Source organism: Mytilus galloprovincialis, chromosome 4 (assembly GCF_965363235.1).
Source record: "Mytilus galloprovincialis chromosome 4, xbMytGall1.hap1.1, whole genome shotgun sequence".
Taxonomy (NCBI): domain Eukaryota; kingdom Metazoa; phylum Mollusca; class Bivalvia; order Mytilida; family Mytilidae; genus Mytilus; species Mytilus galloprovincialis.
Window position 1 is genome coordinate 8,017,917 of NC_134841.1, and position 18,970 is coordinate 8,036,886.

The 18,970-nt window shown below is 33.3% G+C and overlaps 1 protein-coding gene across 2 annotated transcripts; it reads left to right on the plus strand.

The window, feature by feature from the left end:
- The first annotated feature begins 1,837 nt into the window (after positions 1 to 1,837).
- On the plus strand, positions 1,838 to 18,577 carry LOC143071275 (uncharacterized). Of its 2 annotated transcripts, none has more exons than XM_076245481.1 (10): positions 1,838 to 1,934; positions 3,780 to 3,824; positions 4,963 to 5,002; positions 5,653 to 5,882; positions 12,204 to 12,358; positions 13,363 to 13,517; positions 14,158 to 14,239; positions 16,876 to 17,041; positions 17,865 to 17,910; positions 18,251 to 18,577. In XM_076245481.1, the coding sequence occupies exons 2-10, from the start codon at positions 3,786 to 3,788 to the stop codon at positions 18,535 to 18,537; spliced, it is 1,200 nt and encodes a 399-aa protein (XP_076101596.1). In that variant the 5' UTR covers positions 1,838 to 1,934; positions 3,780 to 3,785; the 3' UTR covers positions 18,538 to 18,577. The 2 variants fall into 2 exon arrangements, with proteins under 2 accessions (XP_076101596.1, XP_076101597.1); XM_076245482.1 differs by having other exon boundaries at positions 1,849 to 1,921.
- The last annotated feature ends 393 nt before the right edge of the window (positions 18,578 to 18,970 follow it).

Genomic DNA, 18,970 nt, shown 5'->3' on the forward strand with positions numbered 1-18,970 from the left:
ACCTTCTTTCACTTTGATTTTTTGGTTTCCTACAAAATAGGAGGACAAATAGGACGAAATATGTGCTCTTACGAAAATAATATGACGGACATGAACATTTCGGCAACTTCTATTTAAATATTCATGAGGAAAAGTGATATCGGGCCAGTGACTGTATATGTCATAGAAATATACAGTCAACGCACTTAACTACTCAAATAGAACGAGTGCAGTATAAAAGCCAATAACAACTATAGTCAAAAATCTAAGACAATGTTTGACATTCTTGTCCCGCTTGTGTCTTTGTTAAATTATCTTATTGTAAAAACTTAGGATCTTGTGTTTTGAGGCAAACTTGACACTCACTTTTAATTTAAAGATTGTTTTAAAGAAGAAAAATATTTAGATATCATATTGATTTTAAGAAAAGTAGTTCATATGTTAATAAAGAATCGGTGCTCACCCTTTACATTAGGAATTGAAAATGCCAGATACTCCAAAAAATCGTATTGTACAGCTCATAAAGTTGAGGAAGAGGTCATTTTTCAATCGAATGCTTACTACATAATAATTTGAGGGATGAACTCTTTCAGCATATTTCTAGCATTTGGCAGAACTTTAAAAAGTTAGATAAACATGACAAATCTTCGATGTCAACAGAAGAAAACTTTACTATTATGGGAAAACTGATGATTTTATTGTTAGTTCTTTTCAATTGTGTATAATACACGTCTTGATACTGACTGTGCTTTTGATATCAATCAACGAGTTAGTTTTATTTTCTATTTTGTTTTGGCTCCATTTGTAACTGAGGCTCATGGTGAAATAAAGATAATTATATCATATTAGTATTGTAATGTCTTAATGTTGACCCAATCATTATACCATCGCTTCGAAAAAGGGGGGATACTGTTTTACCTCTGTCTGTACGTCCGTACATCCGTCAGTCGGTCCGTCAGTTCGTCCGTCCATCCCATAAGTATTTTCGTTGCATATTTTTCATGAACTACATTACAAGGATTTCTGACTGAATTTGGTTTCAGGGTTTATTGAAGTCGGCTATAGTAAATCGTGTGATACGTTTTCGGATTCAGTACTCAACGACTTCCTGTTTACCGAAATATTTGGGCGAGGGTAATATCATCAGTAGCTCGCACCATCACTGGTTGTTATTGCTCTTTATAGACCCTGTAATTTGGAAAATGAAATATTCTTTTCTATTCCGTCTATATACAGATTTCGAATTGAGTATATTATAGAAAGTATTCGAACTACTTTAGCCGTATGTAATATATACGGAGTTATTTCTTAAAAAGGTTATTACATAAACATAATGATTCAGACAGACAAATTTCATTTTACCCTGATACCTGACTAAATAAGTGTCTGACTTAATAATATGGGTTGTCGGATCAATGGGTTGTCGGACTATTGGGTTGTCGGACAAATGGGCTGTCGGACTAATGGGCTGTAGGATTAATGGCGTGTAACCGTGTTGAACATGTTTCGTATTGTATAAGAAAACCAGAAAGATAGCAAGTGTCTGGTGCAAGTCGTATTTAAATTTTTTTTTAAATCAGGACAATTTTATGGGACTCATGGTTCTTCTCTGTTGGCAAGTATTAAAAAAAAATTGACTAGGCTACCTGAGTTTTATTCAAAAAAGATCAAAAAATGAAAAATAAATTTTCAAATCAAAGTCTAGACTATGTTCAAAAGTTTAAAGATCAGGTTAATTGTTTATGTTATTCCAAAATGTATTTTTGCCAGATCTGATCCGTTCAAACTACACTTCAGGTGGTCTCGATTGTGAATAATTTCCATGATTTCGGGCAATGAAAAAAAATCCGTTCCCGCCAAATAAACACGTGCAGTAAAAACAGGGTATTTAAGTTGTTGACAATTACAGCCAAACGGATTTCGGACACAGGACAAGTCACAGGTAGGACCTAAAGGTATAAAATAAATTCATATATATGAAAAAGATTCGCACACTATATGCTATTAACAAAAGGGTTTTTCTACAGAACAGTCTTGCTACATGTTTAACCCCGCCACATTATTTATGTATGTGCATGTCCCAAGTCAGGAGCCTGTAATTCAGTGGTTGTCGTTTGTTTATATGTGTTACATATTTGTTTTTCGTTCATTTTTTTACATAAATAAGGCCGTTAGTTTTCTCGTTTGAATTGTTTTACATTGTCTTGTCGGGGCCTTTTATAGCTGACTATGCGGTATGGGCTTTGTTCGTTGTTGAAGGCCGTACGGTGACCTATAGTTGTTAATGTCTGTGTCATTTTGGTCTTTTGTGGATAGTTGTCTCATTGGCAATCATACCACATCTTCTTTTTTATATTGTATCATTTGAAAAAATTATTTAATTGTTTTTCCCCTTATGGTTCATCTTTTTGAGCTTTCCAATTATCGTTATAAAATATAATGATCTAATGTATTAGATTATTTTGAGTACTGAAGATTATCACACACCAAATTGTGTTGTCACTATTAGCAAGAATGTACCACCTGCTTTAGTTTTAAGTTCCCAAATGCCCTCTATGTTGATTTCATCAACGATTTTGTTTATAAAACTGGTACTAGGTTCGTTTTGCATTTGTTGTACATGGAAATCTTGCAAGATGGGAAGTTTTTTTTATCATCTATCATCAATTTATGAGTTCAGATGGACAATTTTTTAGGTTTACAAATTCAAGCTTACATTACTTCTGTTTATCAGACTAATTCTTTATTCTAAGGTAATCCTTTGATGAAGAAAACGCATCTTACACATGAAGCGATTTAAAAAAAAAAAATTTAATAATATACTTAAAGAAATATGTTTTCTTTCAAAAATACAGGTAAATCTTGTGTGAATTTTTAATTAACCTTGATTGTTATAAAAACAAATTAATTATCAAAACATCTATTGTACTTTGCATGTGGGAATAGAATGAATAGTGATTTTTAAAAAGTGGGAATAGGAGGAAGACACCCGCCTGTGGTATTTGCATGACAAAACGGCTTTAGTTTTACTGTTTTTATGTTAACGAAACAAAGATTCATTATCACATGCTTTATCATGCAGGTAGAAGTTGAAATGGCACAATTGGCAAAATGGCTAATTCAAGGAAGCCGCCGTACTATTTCATTATGTGGGTATTTTTTTGGCAGTGGCTTAAGTTATTTGATTCTTTCAGTTGACCGTGTACATTTTAGTAGTACTTTTCACAAGTAATTATAACCTATAGTCAATCGCATACATGTAGCTTCAAAATCAAAATTTCACTAGTATATTGCTAGTACTGATAAAGTAGCCACCAATATATTCTATAGAAATAGGCTATCTTGCCGGCTTGAAGTAAGATAATTCAATCAGAGCCTGCAAAATAGCCACTGCCAATTATTAAATTTCTCTCTATACAAAGAACCGGCAAAAAAAAAAAACAATTTCACTATATTGCCGGTGCAACAAAATAGCCGTTTCTACAAAAATTCAGTACACGTCAACATTTCATTTCTAGTACCATTTCTATCAATTTGTTCAATTATAAAACAGTGCCTGCTATTTGCAAAAAAAATAACAAATCTCGAGGCGAAAATGCCTCACTTAGCGACACAGGAAATTCTGAATTTGTCTCGACGTATTCTTATCACAAATACCCCTCCAGAATATGTTGTAGACTAAATCTGTTTAACTATGCCGTTTTTAAAAATAAACATACTTCAATTCAGTTGACAAATATTATGCAAGTTTATACAAACTTGAATCTATCACTGTTTTTTTTTATTTCTTTTTTTTCCAGAACGTTATGAATTCTTTTGCTGTAGTAATCTTCTGCCTGTTTGTGGTAAGTGTTTTTATCGCTATTTCGTGCATTTTTCCCGGTTGATCTTTTTTGTGATAATTATCATATCATGCTACTTGCTTGAGATGGAAAATTGTCGCTAGAAACTAAGCAGGCACGTGGCGTTGCTAACGAAATTGATCATGAAATTGACAACGTCGTCAAAGGTAAAATAGCGATAAACAGATTATCATTGATCATCTCAACTCGATTGCCTTTCTCGTTTTCGCCGTCCCGGCTCAAGCGAGAAAATCAATCTCGTTGAGATGATCAACGATAATCTATAAATACACGATGAATACCATATCGATATCTATCTCGGCCCATACGACGAAAGTAGCGGAAGGCGAGACATAGGTGTTGCTTTTAAGGTGGCGGCAATGTTTATAAGCAGCGTCAACAATTGTTGACTTTTCTAAAATATCTACTACATATAACTTTCATAATATATCTAGGTCTAGCCAGACCTTAAAATTTTTCTAGATGCATCGGTTTGTCTGGTGTAAACACGGCCATAATTTTCACAAAGGTGATCGCTTTACGTAACGTAAACGTAACGTAAACTTACGATTATATATATAGATGAATCGCAATGAGCACTGTTGATGTCCGTCATATTGTCTTTTTTCGAATGTTTGTTTAGAGAGTACAGCAAAACAAAGTGTATGTTCCTAGTTATCATTTACTGGTAGACTACTTTGGAGAAATTATTATAATTCAATTTGCTCCCATTCTGAATTTGCTTGAAATATTTTCCAACGAATATTAAGTGAACAGCCAGCAATAAATGAACATGAGGTGCTTGAATGATCCAAATATCATGTTAACACCTAGTGGTCAAGTACATAATGATTTTTGCAAGCTATTACTAGTCAAAGAGGCTACTCCTCCGGTTGTACATACGACACCAACGGTCTTCTGATGTAGATACATACGACAGGAAAATGGAGGGGGGAGTAATTGGTTTTAACAATATGTACATGTACGTTTCAAAATAATACTAATGTATTCATTTAAATGCATAGATTCGGGGTTCCAATTGCAAAATTTATGATCATTTATAAATGCTCCCATTTCATATACATGAGTGAAGAGCAAACAAATAAATTTATAGTTTATATATATATGTTCTATATTTAAGGTGTACTGCCATGCTATTCCACCCGGATACTTGTTAGAAGGTAAGTTTCAGTAAGACTGGTTTATCGTGACAACGTTTACCCGAATACTTGTTCGAAGGTTAGTAGCAATGGAACTGGTATATCGTAACAACGTTTAGCATATATATATAGAGTTTTGGTCATGTCTCCCAGTTTGACGATACTCCATGTATTGCGTTTCCGATCTCGATTCCTTTCATAGATGGTTGCTGTTTACAAAGAAGCTATTGGACCAAGGGTCCAAATGATCAGTTAATTAAGTCTTCCCTTCGAAAAATTAACGGACACAAGATTTGGTTAAACGTGCGGAGCAGGAATTAATTGCCCACCCCTCCCACGATTGTTTGTGGTATTCGTGATGCTCAATCTTTAGTTTTATGTGATTCATGGACTTTTAGGTCTTTTCGTCGGTTGTTTTTTTTTACATGGTATTGTATATTTTCTTCTTGTTATCTTTATTTGCCACTCATATTTTCTCTCTGTTTACTCTTTGACTACACACTGCAATTGTTTGTAGATGGACACTTATCATTATTTTAACAACAATTAATCTTTATAATCAAATACAAAACGTGACCATCTGTAACTTAAGTAGTTGTAGGAATATTCTAATAGCCGCTTTGATCAGGTTGATGATCCAAACGATAATTGATGGAGTTTTACTGTTTTAGTAACACACAGCTGTGGAAAGCTTAAAGCAGACGGTTCATCAGACGGAGCAGGGGCTAACGTCACTGTTAAGACTGATTTGCATGCATTTGCAAAACTGACATGCAGTAATAACGGCAGTCCACTCACAGTAAAGATGGCGGAGATAAATGACTCTAATACTGCAGTAACGACAAACCTGTACTATGACGATGATTCCTCTGCAACCCTTGGTACAGATTGCTTCTTTTTCGTAAGTTGATTGAAATATTATGTTACAACATCCGCGATAGTTTCATAAGTGTGCTGTATAGATATTAGTTTCGAGACTCAATGCAATAATGTTAATGTTTATAATGCTTTTAATGGTTTAGCATCAATCATTGAAATGCTACTTTCTAAAGTGAGTTTCTCTCTTGTACCTAGAATCAACATGTTGGTATCTATGATGAGTTTATTCAATAGAATTTTAGATAGTGTCCCTTAAAGACTTTTTTGGTTTAATGAGATTTCTTGTGAAGATTGTGATATATATCAATTCTCATTGTTGACATTATAAGTGAAATGAGAAACTAGAAAATCAATGTCCCAGACCTTATGAGTATTTAGACCATACGCATATACTCGCATGTTTGATAAAATATATATACATGAACTCTTCCAGTGTCCAATTGATGGTCAATTAAATTACTGTACAGAAATGCAATTTAACATGTTTTTCAGATACACAAAATATTATACTCTACAGGCATTCTGATTCAGAACTTAATAGCAGATAAAATATGACAAATACAAGATATGGGTGCAGTTTCTTCATTTTTGTAATTTGAGTGGAGGGGCATTGGTGTTACCCATGACCATCCGTCCGTAGGGTATCTGCAGTCCATCAGTAGTCCATAGGCTTATTCTCCATTCATTTAACGGTCGTTTTTATGCCAGTTTCTTTTATTCTTCATTTAAATTGCCCATTTTCTCTAATCTGTAATCCTCGAGTTTAACAACATTGTTTTTACCACGTTTATGTAAAAACAAAAAATGATGAATGGTTTGAAGTATAGCAAATTGGAGACAAATCATACCAACAAATGTTAATTGATTTATACTCTCCGTTGAATAATTTCCAACTTCAGATTTTGAGTGGCCATGCTTGTTTTCAGAAATATTAAATATTGTATAAGATTCAATAACAATTATCAGTCCATATCAAAATAAGTGTAAGAGGAAATTGGGAAGGAAAACATGGTAGACTTTCTAAACTACAATTTTATCTCACTACTTGCTCTTCGCCCAAACTTTTTGTTAGAAGTTCAAAAATCTCAGCTTTATGTCGGTATCGGTAGGGTTTTAGATCTCTCATTGCATATTTAAGCAATAAAAACTTCGGACTTCAAATGTAAAAAAAACTTCGAACTTTTACAGAAACTTCAAAAGTCTGATTGTCTAACATGGGTAGATCCAGCGGCGGCGACTGGGGGCCCGTGCCCCCTTTCGTGGGAAAAAAAATTGGTTGATTATATTGGGAATCAGTGATGCATGACTGGAGCGCCTCCCCCTTATGTCAGTAATCGCCCCCCGCCTTTATGACCTTATGCAAAATTCTGGATCCGCCACTGTCTAAAAGTGGTTTAAGTAAAGCCGGTATAGCATACATCAAATTCCCTCGCAAAATCCTGTCACAAACAGTGGCTATAATCAGATGTCTTTTTTTATTTCACACATCCTTGAAACTGTTCTAACGTTGCCATGAAAAGCTCGTGCAGTTATTGATGTTTCGTCAATTTTGGATGGTTTGTTTTCTGCATGCCAATCGATCAAAATGATGGATTTCTAATACAATATCTTTTTGTAATAAGATTATATTTTAAGAATTGAATGCTCTTTTTTGTAAATTTATTGGGGTGTAAAAGCGTTGACCGAAGTACATTTTGTATGAAGCGCGGAAGCGCTTCATACTTAAAATGTGCGCACGGTCAACGCTTTTACAACCCTATAAAGTTACAAAAAAAAAGCATTCAATACTTATAATTACATTTTTACCTATAGGATCATGAAAACACGCCTTTTATCAAGTTTTTATTTTATTTACCTGTGCACTTTATTGTGGGACCTCGTGTCATCATGAATGAGAAGTTTCATTGAGTGATACAACTGCTTAAGGAATAATACATGATGTGCAGTTAGCCAATCAGAATAACGTATCTATAATACTAAAATTACGAGGTCCAATTTGTCAGCCGTCATCACGTAAAAACGACGAATCACAGAATTCAACTTTATATATAACTAATATAGTACAAAGGTGTAGATTAAAAATTACACCACTCCAGGTCCTTTTGTTTTCCACGTAATTAATATTGCCAATAATTAAGAAGTTCCGGGTCGAATCCGCTACCGATACCAATAGTATATTCACCTGTTACCTATTACCTTATCTGTACGTCCGGCATCTGACAGGCGCACCACCAAACGTTGTATTCAGGATTAATATGCTATATACACGGGTCATAACCACAGGGTTGACACTACTAAATTGTCAAATTGTTACCTATTGTAGTATTTTAATCAGTAAGTCTTGACTTTCTAAGATAACAATACGAATACTAAAAATCTGGACTAAAAATAAGACGTATAGGTACTGTTTTCAATTTGTTAGTGGGCATGACGTAACCCCCCCCCCCCCCCCCCCCGTAAAACAGCGAAGCAAAGAATTCAACTTTATTTATAACTTATATAGGACAATGCTGTAGATTAAAAAATACTCCATTCCAGCACCTTTTGTTTTCCAAATAATTATTATTGTTTCAGTTCGACGGGTTCAAACGGAAAGACTTGAAAGCAGAGAAAAACTGTATCTTATAATCGGCATGACTTTATCAGATGACAATACTAATACTAAATTGAGGCTTGCGCATAGTTATATACTTTAATTCAGTCACGGACCCGTGATATCACGGGTGTGTTCTAGTTGTAATGAAACATACATCTAATGTAATTATATAGTTGTAAAAATTTCAATTGCATGAACAATTTTCGATTGTTTAAATCAATTAACCAAGATCGGCATTGGAATGCATACGGGAGTGCTCAACATCGTTGCCGCTACTAATCTAAGATCATCTAAACGTAACTTGAAATATTAGAGCTAGACTTGCCGCTAAAAAGATTTAGATCGCCCCTAAAAGCGGTATGCTATCCGGATATTCAGTTTAATCAACGATATTTTCTTATATGGGTCATTATAAAAAAAAAGTGCAAATTTCGACAAGGTAATATTTTGAAAAATGATGTCATTGTTTAAATCATTTAAATGTGTCCGCTATTCTATAGTATGGTAGCAATGATATTCAGAAATATGCAATGACACGGCTGGTAATCTACACACGCAGAACATTTGGTTCTGCAATGAAAACCGTGAGAGGATTTTCCGGTTGTGCTTGAGTGGAGTAATTTTCACCGCTTCAAAAGGTATGTACATTTCTAAATCTCAATTTTTTTATTCAACTGATCAAAATATTGAAAATCAGAGAATGCTATGCTGTGGTGAATACTTTAACGAAGAGGTACATGTATCATTTACTGTTGTACGTAGAGTTGAACTCCTACAAAATCAGTTGCCCCACGAGAAATTGCCTTAAAAAGTTACATTTCAATTTTGAAATGGTTTTATTTACAGACCTACAAGTTCAAATTTAGTTTTTTTTAAGGGCAAAGGGATGAATGTTGTTTTTGGCGGCGTGTACGCTGTCCGGTGTTGATAAACGTCTGAATAATTCTAAAAACTACATTTTTTCATTAAGTCGTGCGTGAGGGGATCGGTTCTGATTGAGGACATCGTGAATGCGTGAGTGGAAGTACAAATCATATTTTTATATTCAAGTTATGAGCCGTTGAAACTTACCTAAATAAGGCTACATTGTTCATGAAAAAAACAGTGCTTAGAAAAAATTATGAGATTGAATTATGAAATAAATTGTGGGAACCTAGGTTTAATAATATGTTTCACGAAGAATAAAAAGAAAAAATGTTGTCAATGATAACCAAAAATACTGCAAAGATGTTGGTGAGTATCTTATTCGTCTGGATTCGTCCTTTCCAAACTACTCAACAATGTCCAAAAACAGGTCGAATGCAATGATGTTTAAAAGGAAAACGTCCACTCTGTACTAATGAAAAAAAATCAAAAATCTTTCCCTTTTCCCTACGTCTGAGAGTTTATCTAAAGCACTTTGAAAAACTTTATATTTTTCCTCAAGGTCTTCCATGTGGTCTTTATCGTGGTCTACTACGTGGTCGTCTTCTATGTCTTCTTCTATATCTTCTTCGTTGTCTAATACATGCTTTTCCTTATGGTCTTCCTCGAGATTATCTTGGCTTTCATCGATGTTCGTGAATAATAAATTCTGTTGATCTGCCATTTTTGTTTCGAAAATTTCGTGATTTTATGTGAACAGATTACGTCTAATATATATAGGTGTTGAAGTTTTGATCGGCGATATACTTTTCTTAAATATATGTGGTGATCTCTGTGACGTATATTTGACGACAGGACTACTCCCAGAGGGTTTAGTTCGCTTCGAGGGCGGGGATAACTTGTATCTCCATGGCTTTTTGTAGAGATTCAATTTCAGTCCTCTTTTCCTTTTTCCTTTGAACAATGGCATTTTTTGAAATTGAACAAACAATTAATAGTTTGATTCATTGAATCAGTGATCAGTTTTTATCTATTAAAGTATAAGGATAAATCTGTGCTTTTAATTGATCGCATTTATTGAGTCAACAAAAGTCACAAAGCCAAAGATTAAAAAAAATGTTTGTACTTCCCCTCACGCATTCACGATGTCCTCAATCAGAACCGATCCCCTCAAGCATGACTTAATGAAAAATGTATTTTTTGGAATTATTAAGACGTCTATCAACACCGGACAGCGTACACGCCGCCAAAAACAACATTCATACCCATTGCCCGAAAAAAAAACTTAATTTGAACTTGTAGGTCTGTAAATAGAACCATTTCAATTTAGAACCATTTCAAAATTGAAATGTAACTTTTTAAGGCAATTTCTCGTGGGGCAACTGATTTTGTAGGAGTTCAACTCTACGTACAACAGTAAATGATACATGTATCTCTTCGTTAAAGTATTCACCACAGCATAGCATTCTCTGATTTTCAATATTTTGATCAGTTGAAAAGAAAATTGAGATTTAGAAATGTACGTACCTTTTCAAGCGGTGACAATTACTACACTCAAGCACAACCGGAAAATCCTCTCACGGTTTTCATTGCAGAACCAAATGTTCTGCGTGTGTAGATTACCAGCCGTGAATGGGAAAAATAAAGAGTTCCTTCAATTTTAACAATTTTAGGTCATCCTTTGATAGAATCGGGTCAATGGTGTTACCCGAATTTAAAGCATACATTTAGGTACTAAATATTATTGTTTAACACCAAACAACTGTTCCAATTTGTTGTTTGGGTTTAAATTACGACTTATTGACATTATTCATGTAGCTGTGCATTCTATTCAAACATAAATTTCAGAGACTCTTCAGAATACATTGTCGTAAAAAAGTTGGCTGTCCTAATTGAATGCGAGTTCATGGTCTAGTGGCTAAGACCGATGGCTACAGTGCTGAAGGTCCCGAGTTCGATTCTCACTCGGGGTGCTAAAAATATCAGTACATCAAAAGGGTGATTTTCAACCTCTCACACACATCTCTGGTACCCAGACCGGAGTTTAAACTAGAATGGGTACTTTGGGGGCCTCGGTTGGTCAATTTAGTTGTCCCCTACTTTGACCTGGAGATCAATCTTCTAATATCTCTCTGGTTTGTCTGTTTCCACCGAGTGGCCCGGTGGTTCTCTCAGAGTACTTCGGCTTCCTCCACCATAATAACAGACTTCCCGATGTCGGCCTAGCACTCCCTTTGTGTTGGGTGGGGATTTATTGTCCTTGTAAAAATAATTGTCGTTTAAATGTACGTTAGTCCCATTAATCCCAATAGGGAGTGTACCTGGATGCCACTGTACCCTCTCTACTTTCGAGGAGCTCTTCGGATATCGGAGGCATTTACCAGTACATGTACATACCTAATTATGGCCGTTGTGCGGGGCGTAACAAAATCATTTTTGTCTTACAAAAATATGTGATACAGGCTTGTTTTATGAGAACTTCAATGTTGTAATGACAAATATATTTTTGTAGACAAAACTCATTTTTGTCATGTATGTAAATATAAACTTATTTGCATACAAAATTGACTTTTTTACCTGATATGGAAATTAAACCACAAAAGTCAATTTTGTGAGACGAAATTGAATGTGTACGCAATTAACATGTTGATTAAATAAGCATCCTGTGATTTTGTAATTAAAATTTTTTGTGTAGACAAAATTGTTTAGTTACAGTGAAAATTTAACACAAAATTGACTTTTGTGACAGAAGTCAATTTTGTGTCACTAAAGTCAATTTTGTCTTCACAAAATAAACACAAAATTCATTTTTGTAATTTTGTGTCACAAAAGTCAATTTTATCTACACAAAAAATAACAAAAAATTGAATTTTGTCATAACAGCATCCCTCTGACTCTGAACTTTATGTGGTTGAGATAGAAGTATTCTGGGGATTTGGGAACGCCACATTGATGGAAGATTACGAAACCTACACTATAACATGTACTACCAACGGAGCGGCTTCAATGGATCTAGCAAGCAAAAAGATTGATGACAAGTAAGATATTAACCATTTGATTTTATAGGGGCAAGGATTTTGGAAATGAACAGTCAGTGCCCATGACCGTTTGAGATGGAAATGAAATTCTTCACAACTAAATGCAGGACAATACGGAAAACTGAAGTTTTAAACAAATCCTCGCATGAATGATTTGCTAAACTGTACTTAACATCAGTGGAATACTTTGTCCTTAAAATCTAAAAATAAAAATCCTACCAACCCCTAAGAATATCAAATGATTGTCCAATTAAGGTTTAACATGCAATAGACGAGAAATGTTTGTTACCTATTGCAATACATTTTGATACGTAAAACTGCATGGATAAACTTAAGATGTATCCTTTTCAATATTCAAAACTGTTTTATTAATTCTGACGTAAAGAGTTATACAAGGTTTTGACAGTTATTTCTATGATTTAATTTTGGATGTCTTCTGCTTGACTTAATCATGTTAATATTTTTAAAGGGGCACTAGTCAAATTCATGTTCACCGATTTGACTCTTATTCTCATTTGTTTTATAACCATGTAAAACATTTTCCCAAATTATTAGAAGTCTAAAATAAAATAAACAGGACATAAGCTCGATAATATGAAGCTTCGTTTCGTGTGTAGTTCAGTTCGACTCCATCTAATTAACTATCGAGTTGACCACCCGAAAACAAATGATGCCCATACTGATAAGCGATTTAAACATAAATTTTGGTATCAATAGATAGCCAAACCAGAGACATATATACACAGAAATTGGAATCTTCTAGGTCCATTTAATTTCATTTCTAGATTAAAAATATATGTTCATCTTTTTAAACTGTATAAGAATGATATTTTTACGATCGAATCTGTCAGACAGTTAATCAAAATTTGTTTCGCTTTCAATAATGACAAGTCCTTTCTTTTAAATAAACTTGCATATAACATGTATACCGGTTGTTTTATATCTATGTCTGACTACATAGCATCCTTCCATCTAAACTTTTATGTAATTCATTTTTCTTCTAGTCGAATTGTGTTAACTGATGGATTAGTGCATACACTTGGTGATGAATATGTTGGTAGCTCAACCTTGAAACTAAAAAATGTTTTGGGACAAGATATAAATGCAACTAAAGTATCTATGGGAAAGAAAATTTACTTGGAGTTGTCAATTAGTGGTGGTAAGTTGAGCAATGTAATACAAATAAGGAAACTGATTGATTCGTCATGTCTGTGTTTGGTTGTCTCCATTTTGATGCCCCACCTATAGGTGCATTAAAAAAAATTGAGAATGGAAATGAGGAATGTGTCGGAGACATCAATCCGATCACAGAGCAAATAGCAGCCGAAGGCTACCAATGGGTCTCCAATGCAGCGAGAAAAACTCGCATCAGGAGGCGTGCTTCAGCTGACCCCTAAACAAAATCTATACTGGTTCAGTGAAAATGGACATCAAACTAAACTCCCAAATATAGAAAAGAAACTAAAATTAAGAATCATACGACTAACAAAGGCCAGAGGCTTCTGTTTTGGGACAGGCGCAAAAATGCGACAGGGTTATGTTTTTTAAGTCTGTTCGTCCGTCCGCTATCGGCTTTAAGTTAATATTTTTGGTCAAGAGTGTTTTTTTATGAAATTGATTGACCAATCAATTTGAAATTGTGAGTGGAGCATCTGTTTACTATGGGCTAATTCTTGTTAATTTAAAAGTGCATGCTCTTTATTTTCTAATTATTAATATATTTTGTAAATTACTACTACGTCAAGGTTGTGAACAGCAAAATTACAATGGGATATAAACCCCTTTTTATCCACTTGTAGGTAGTGAACAGGGATTAACACCTTACGACTGTTATGCAAAAAACAGCGATAGTTCAAAATCATACAAGATATTAAATGCAGGGTAAGTGATTTTTTATGAACCAGTTTTGTAATTGGAAGATTATTCCTGCTTATGTTAGAGAACATTCGAAATATATCTCTCATATATATATATCTTTATTCTCATCACCAAATACATAGGTACAGAGATGACATGCATGTATAATACAATATATTAACTACAAAAACATAAATATACAATATATACAACAACAACAAAGACAAAAAGAATTTATTCAGGAGGACACACTCGCTTGTTTATAATTCGTATAAACTTGCATAAATTAATGAGATCTGTCCTATTTGTAGACGACATAATTTCAGTAAATAATATAATATTTGGACTTGTATACTAAAATTTCGATTTATAAATTTACTTCTCTCTTCTCTAAAATGTGAACAATTACAGTGACTTGTCTGTTAGTGTTGCTATTCACCAATTGCAACTCATTCAAAATTTTGACCCAATTGCAATTTGTTTTATTAAATCAAATTGTTCAACTGGTCAAAATTTTGAACAAACTGTTCAGCCAAAATGTGAAAGTGCAAAGTGATAAAATAAATCATACTTACAATCCTATAAGTCTGTAACTCCACTGTATTGATGTAATTCCTAAATCAGTCTATCAATCTGTATAGTTATATTACAGCCATTACCATACTAAAGGTGAACTGTCTTATTTTGAATTGCTATAAAAATGTCAAAACTAAGCTTTTATAGAGTTTTTCTTTCGAAAAGTATTCTATATTTATACGAATCACACATTATGTGAATAAAAACATTTCATATTCAGTAAAATATGTATGAAATAACAATATGCTTCCTTGGGGAGATAACCTAAAATACTATTCTTTTGAATAAAGACTTTTTAAAACCAAAAAAGCGATTATCTCCCCTTCCTACAAACATATTGCAATTTCAAATATTTTACTGAATATGAAATGTTTTTATTCACAATGTGTGATTCTTTTAAATATAGAATACTTTTCGAAAGAAAAACTCTATAAAAGCTTAGTTTTGACATTTTTATAGCAATTCAAAATAAAACAGTTCACCTTTAGTATGGTAATGGCTGTAATATACCTATACAGATTGATAGACTGATTTAGGAATTACATCAATACAGTGGAGTGACAGACATATAGGATTGTAAGTATGATTTATTTTATCACTTTGCACTTTCACATTTTGGCTGAACAGTTTGTTCAAATTTTTGACCAGTTGAACAATTTGATTTAATAAAACAAATTGCAATTGGGTCAAAATTTTGAATGAGTTGCAATTGGTGAATAGCAACACTAACAGTCAAGTCACTGTAATAATGTAATGAAATTCATCTCCAATATCTAGCTTACATAAATTACACTTTCTTTTTTCCCTTTCTATATTGTACCATCTTTCAAGTTCGACTGGAAGTTTATGGTTACATATTCTAAATTTACATAATGTAAAAAAAGAAAATTCGTCTAGAATATTAAAATATTCTTCAAAACACAATAAATTCTTAAAATTACGATAATTCAAGGCTTTGGAACAGTTTTGAATAGTCTCGTTCCATGTTTGTTTGAATTGATCACACAATCTTACTTTGATATTATATTTCAACCATACATCATTTAAAAAGAGCTGTGTGTTCCAGATATAAGAAAATCCACATTCATCTAATAATATTTTTAACACGTATAAACCATTTACAATCTATGTTTTTAGTACAATACAAGTGGTACAGTAGCTTATAAATAATACAAGAATACTTTGACTGCTTTCCCATAATTAATTTAGACCAGTAGGATATCATCCTTAATTTGACATCAATAGCAAGTGGAAAACGTCCTAGCTCACCCTATATATCATACAGTTGGGAGTGGAAGATTTCAGATTTAGGAGCAACTTACAAAATTTTAGATGAACCTTTTCGATAATATCACAGTTGCTGAATCCCCATATTTCTGATCCATATAAAAGAACAGGTTTTACTACTCTATCAAAAAGATCTAACTGACAAGAAACTGATAGGCTATGAAATTTCCCCCTTATTAGTATCTCATGCATCGCTTTTGTCCCTTTTTCAACTTGTGATTTAATCGCCTTTTTATAATTTCCCGTTTTTGTCAATAAGATACCCAAATAACTAAACTCTTGAACGATTTCTATTTCTTGTTCATCTAAAACAAAGTGTAAATTGTCCGGTAATCTTCCATATGAAAAACATAATATTTTGGTTTTGGATACATTTACTTTTAATTTCCAGTAGTTACAGTATTTATTAAAAAAATCTAACTGTATTTGAAGATCTTGTGGTGTTTCAGACATCAAAACGGTATCATCTGCATATAATAATAAAAGGATATTGAGAAATACATCAAGTTCATGTTCTAATTCTTCTGTAACTGTAAAGGCCCTTACAGTTTTTTGTTTGTAAACAAATTTCCGATCCAGCCAAATTGGATCTATTGACTGTAGTTCGTTTTTTTTAATTTTCGTCTAAATTTACGATAATTTTGTCTCTTGAAACAGCCTCTAATTTCATTTGCCTTTGTTTATTATTTTCAAAACTTTACGAAACAATAGTATTGAAATCAGGTGGGGGAAGGGGCGGTATTGACTGAAAACTATTATATATTGATAAGAAATGCATGAAATATTTGTTTCTATAGGTGTGGGGATGGCATTGTATTTAAGAAATCGGCAGGTTTTACAGTTTCTGGAACAACAGCTAGAAGTCCATACTTTAAAGTGTTCAAGCTTATTGAAACTGACTCCGACGATACTGCTGTGAAGTACAGCTGTTCATTTACAACATGTAATAATACCTGTGATGGGGTGAGTACCACATGTAATAATACCTGTGATGGGGTTGAGTACCACATGTAATAATACCTGTGATGGGGATGAGTACCACATGTAATAATATCTGTGATGGGGTGAGTACCACATGTAATAATACCTGTGATGGGGTGAGTACCACATGTAATAATACCTGTGATGGGGTGAGTACCACATGTAATAATACCTGTGATGGGGCGAGTACCACATGTAATAATACCTGTGATTGGGTGAGTAACTTTTATCAGACTTATCATCTCCTAAAAATACGTATTTTCTAATTAAAGGAGCATATGTTTACTTTTATAAATTGTTATTTGGATGGAGAGTTGTCTCATTGGCACTCATACCACATCTTCATATATCTATAAGCTATGATTTTGAACAAAAACAAATAACATATCAGTTTAGAGTAATTTGATAGCGTGTCATCATTGCCAATATCAACAATATCGACATCTGGGTACATTTTGGACATGATTGGCCCTTTTGACCTATAGGTCACTTTAAACATATACATATAAAAATAATACGTCATTTAAAAGCTGACACAATTATATTTCATTTTTGATTGATCCATACAAAAAAGTGTTTTTTTTAAATTCCTCTGTAAATCTTATATTTTATCTTTAAAAGAGTTGTAGAGGATACATACACCAATCAACAGGGTTGTGAGATATTCTTCGTATACTTGTTTTCACTGATTACATTTCAATTCTTCATCTAAATTCCATTTGAATCAAAACTTTGCAGTTCACCATTAGTATATATAAACCGATTTTTAAAATACATGGTTAAGAAGTTGATATTTATTTTCCAGACAAGCTGTAGTCTTACTTTTAGAAGTAAAAGATCTATAGACCAAGGTAAATTTTAGATGAAATAAGGTTTGTTTATTCATTGTTCAAACATGAAAAATGTGTGTGTTGCTTCCTTTAGAAAATAAGGGTAGATAGTTTTTTTTGACAGAAGTAATGCTGAATGCCATTTAAAACTGAGAATGAGATATCTGAGGAATATAAAAAAAAATGTGGACAGAAATTTATTACATTATTTTGTAAATTAAAAACGCTGAAGTCAATTAGTTTTTCGAATGATATAATTCAAATATCCGCTATAATGTTTTGCAGAATTCGATTTTGGCAATTCCTTCATCAATATATTAAGTAAATAACTTTTATAACCTTCATACTGTCATTATTTTAGATCAAGACATGATGGTGGCGGATTCAGAAAAATATCGCATTGAGCTACCAACTAAAAGTGATCAGAGTAAACCAGGGAAAGAGGGAAAAGATGCTGACACTAAGGAGCACGATCTCTCATCAGTGGCCTTATTCTGTGTGGCATTATTGGCAATATTATCACTCATTTTCTCTTTATATTCATGTATACGACAAGAACGATCTCGATCACAACGGGAATGTGTTCCAGGGTGCAAGTGTCCAAACAGTGAGATTTGTCCTTCTCCAGAATGTCCTAGACGGGTTTAGGACCTTGTTAAATCAGTAATTAAACGGTTCTTGTGTATAATCTGTTTTGTTTTTATTTTTTGTCTTTACAAATATTAATCATGGATAGTTAGGGTATACTTTATTGCAAATTGAATGCAACATCCTATGCTGCTGTGAGATCTGACTTTGGTAAAATATTTCTTCTTAACAACAAAAATCGAAAACAATACAAATACACCTGTACATTTTATGACATCATGATTAAAGTTAACAGCAAAGAAAAACGGACTTTCGAAAAATATTTTACTGTGATACTTCCATGTGAAATGTGATTGCTATAAATATATATCATAATTATAAAATACAGATAAAAAAGGTAGAAATTACAAAAAGGTTTGAAGAGACAAAAACGAAAATTGAATACCCTACTGTATCATGGCTCAACGAACGGACTACAGTACTCAAAGCACCA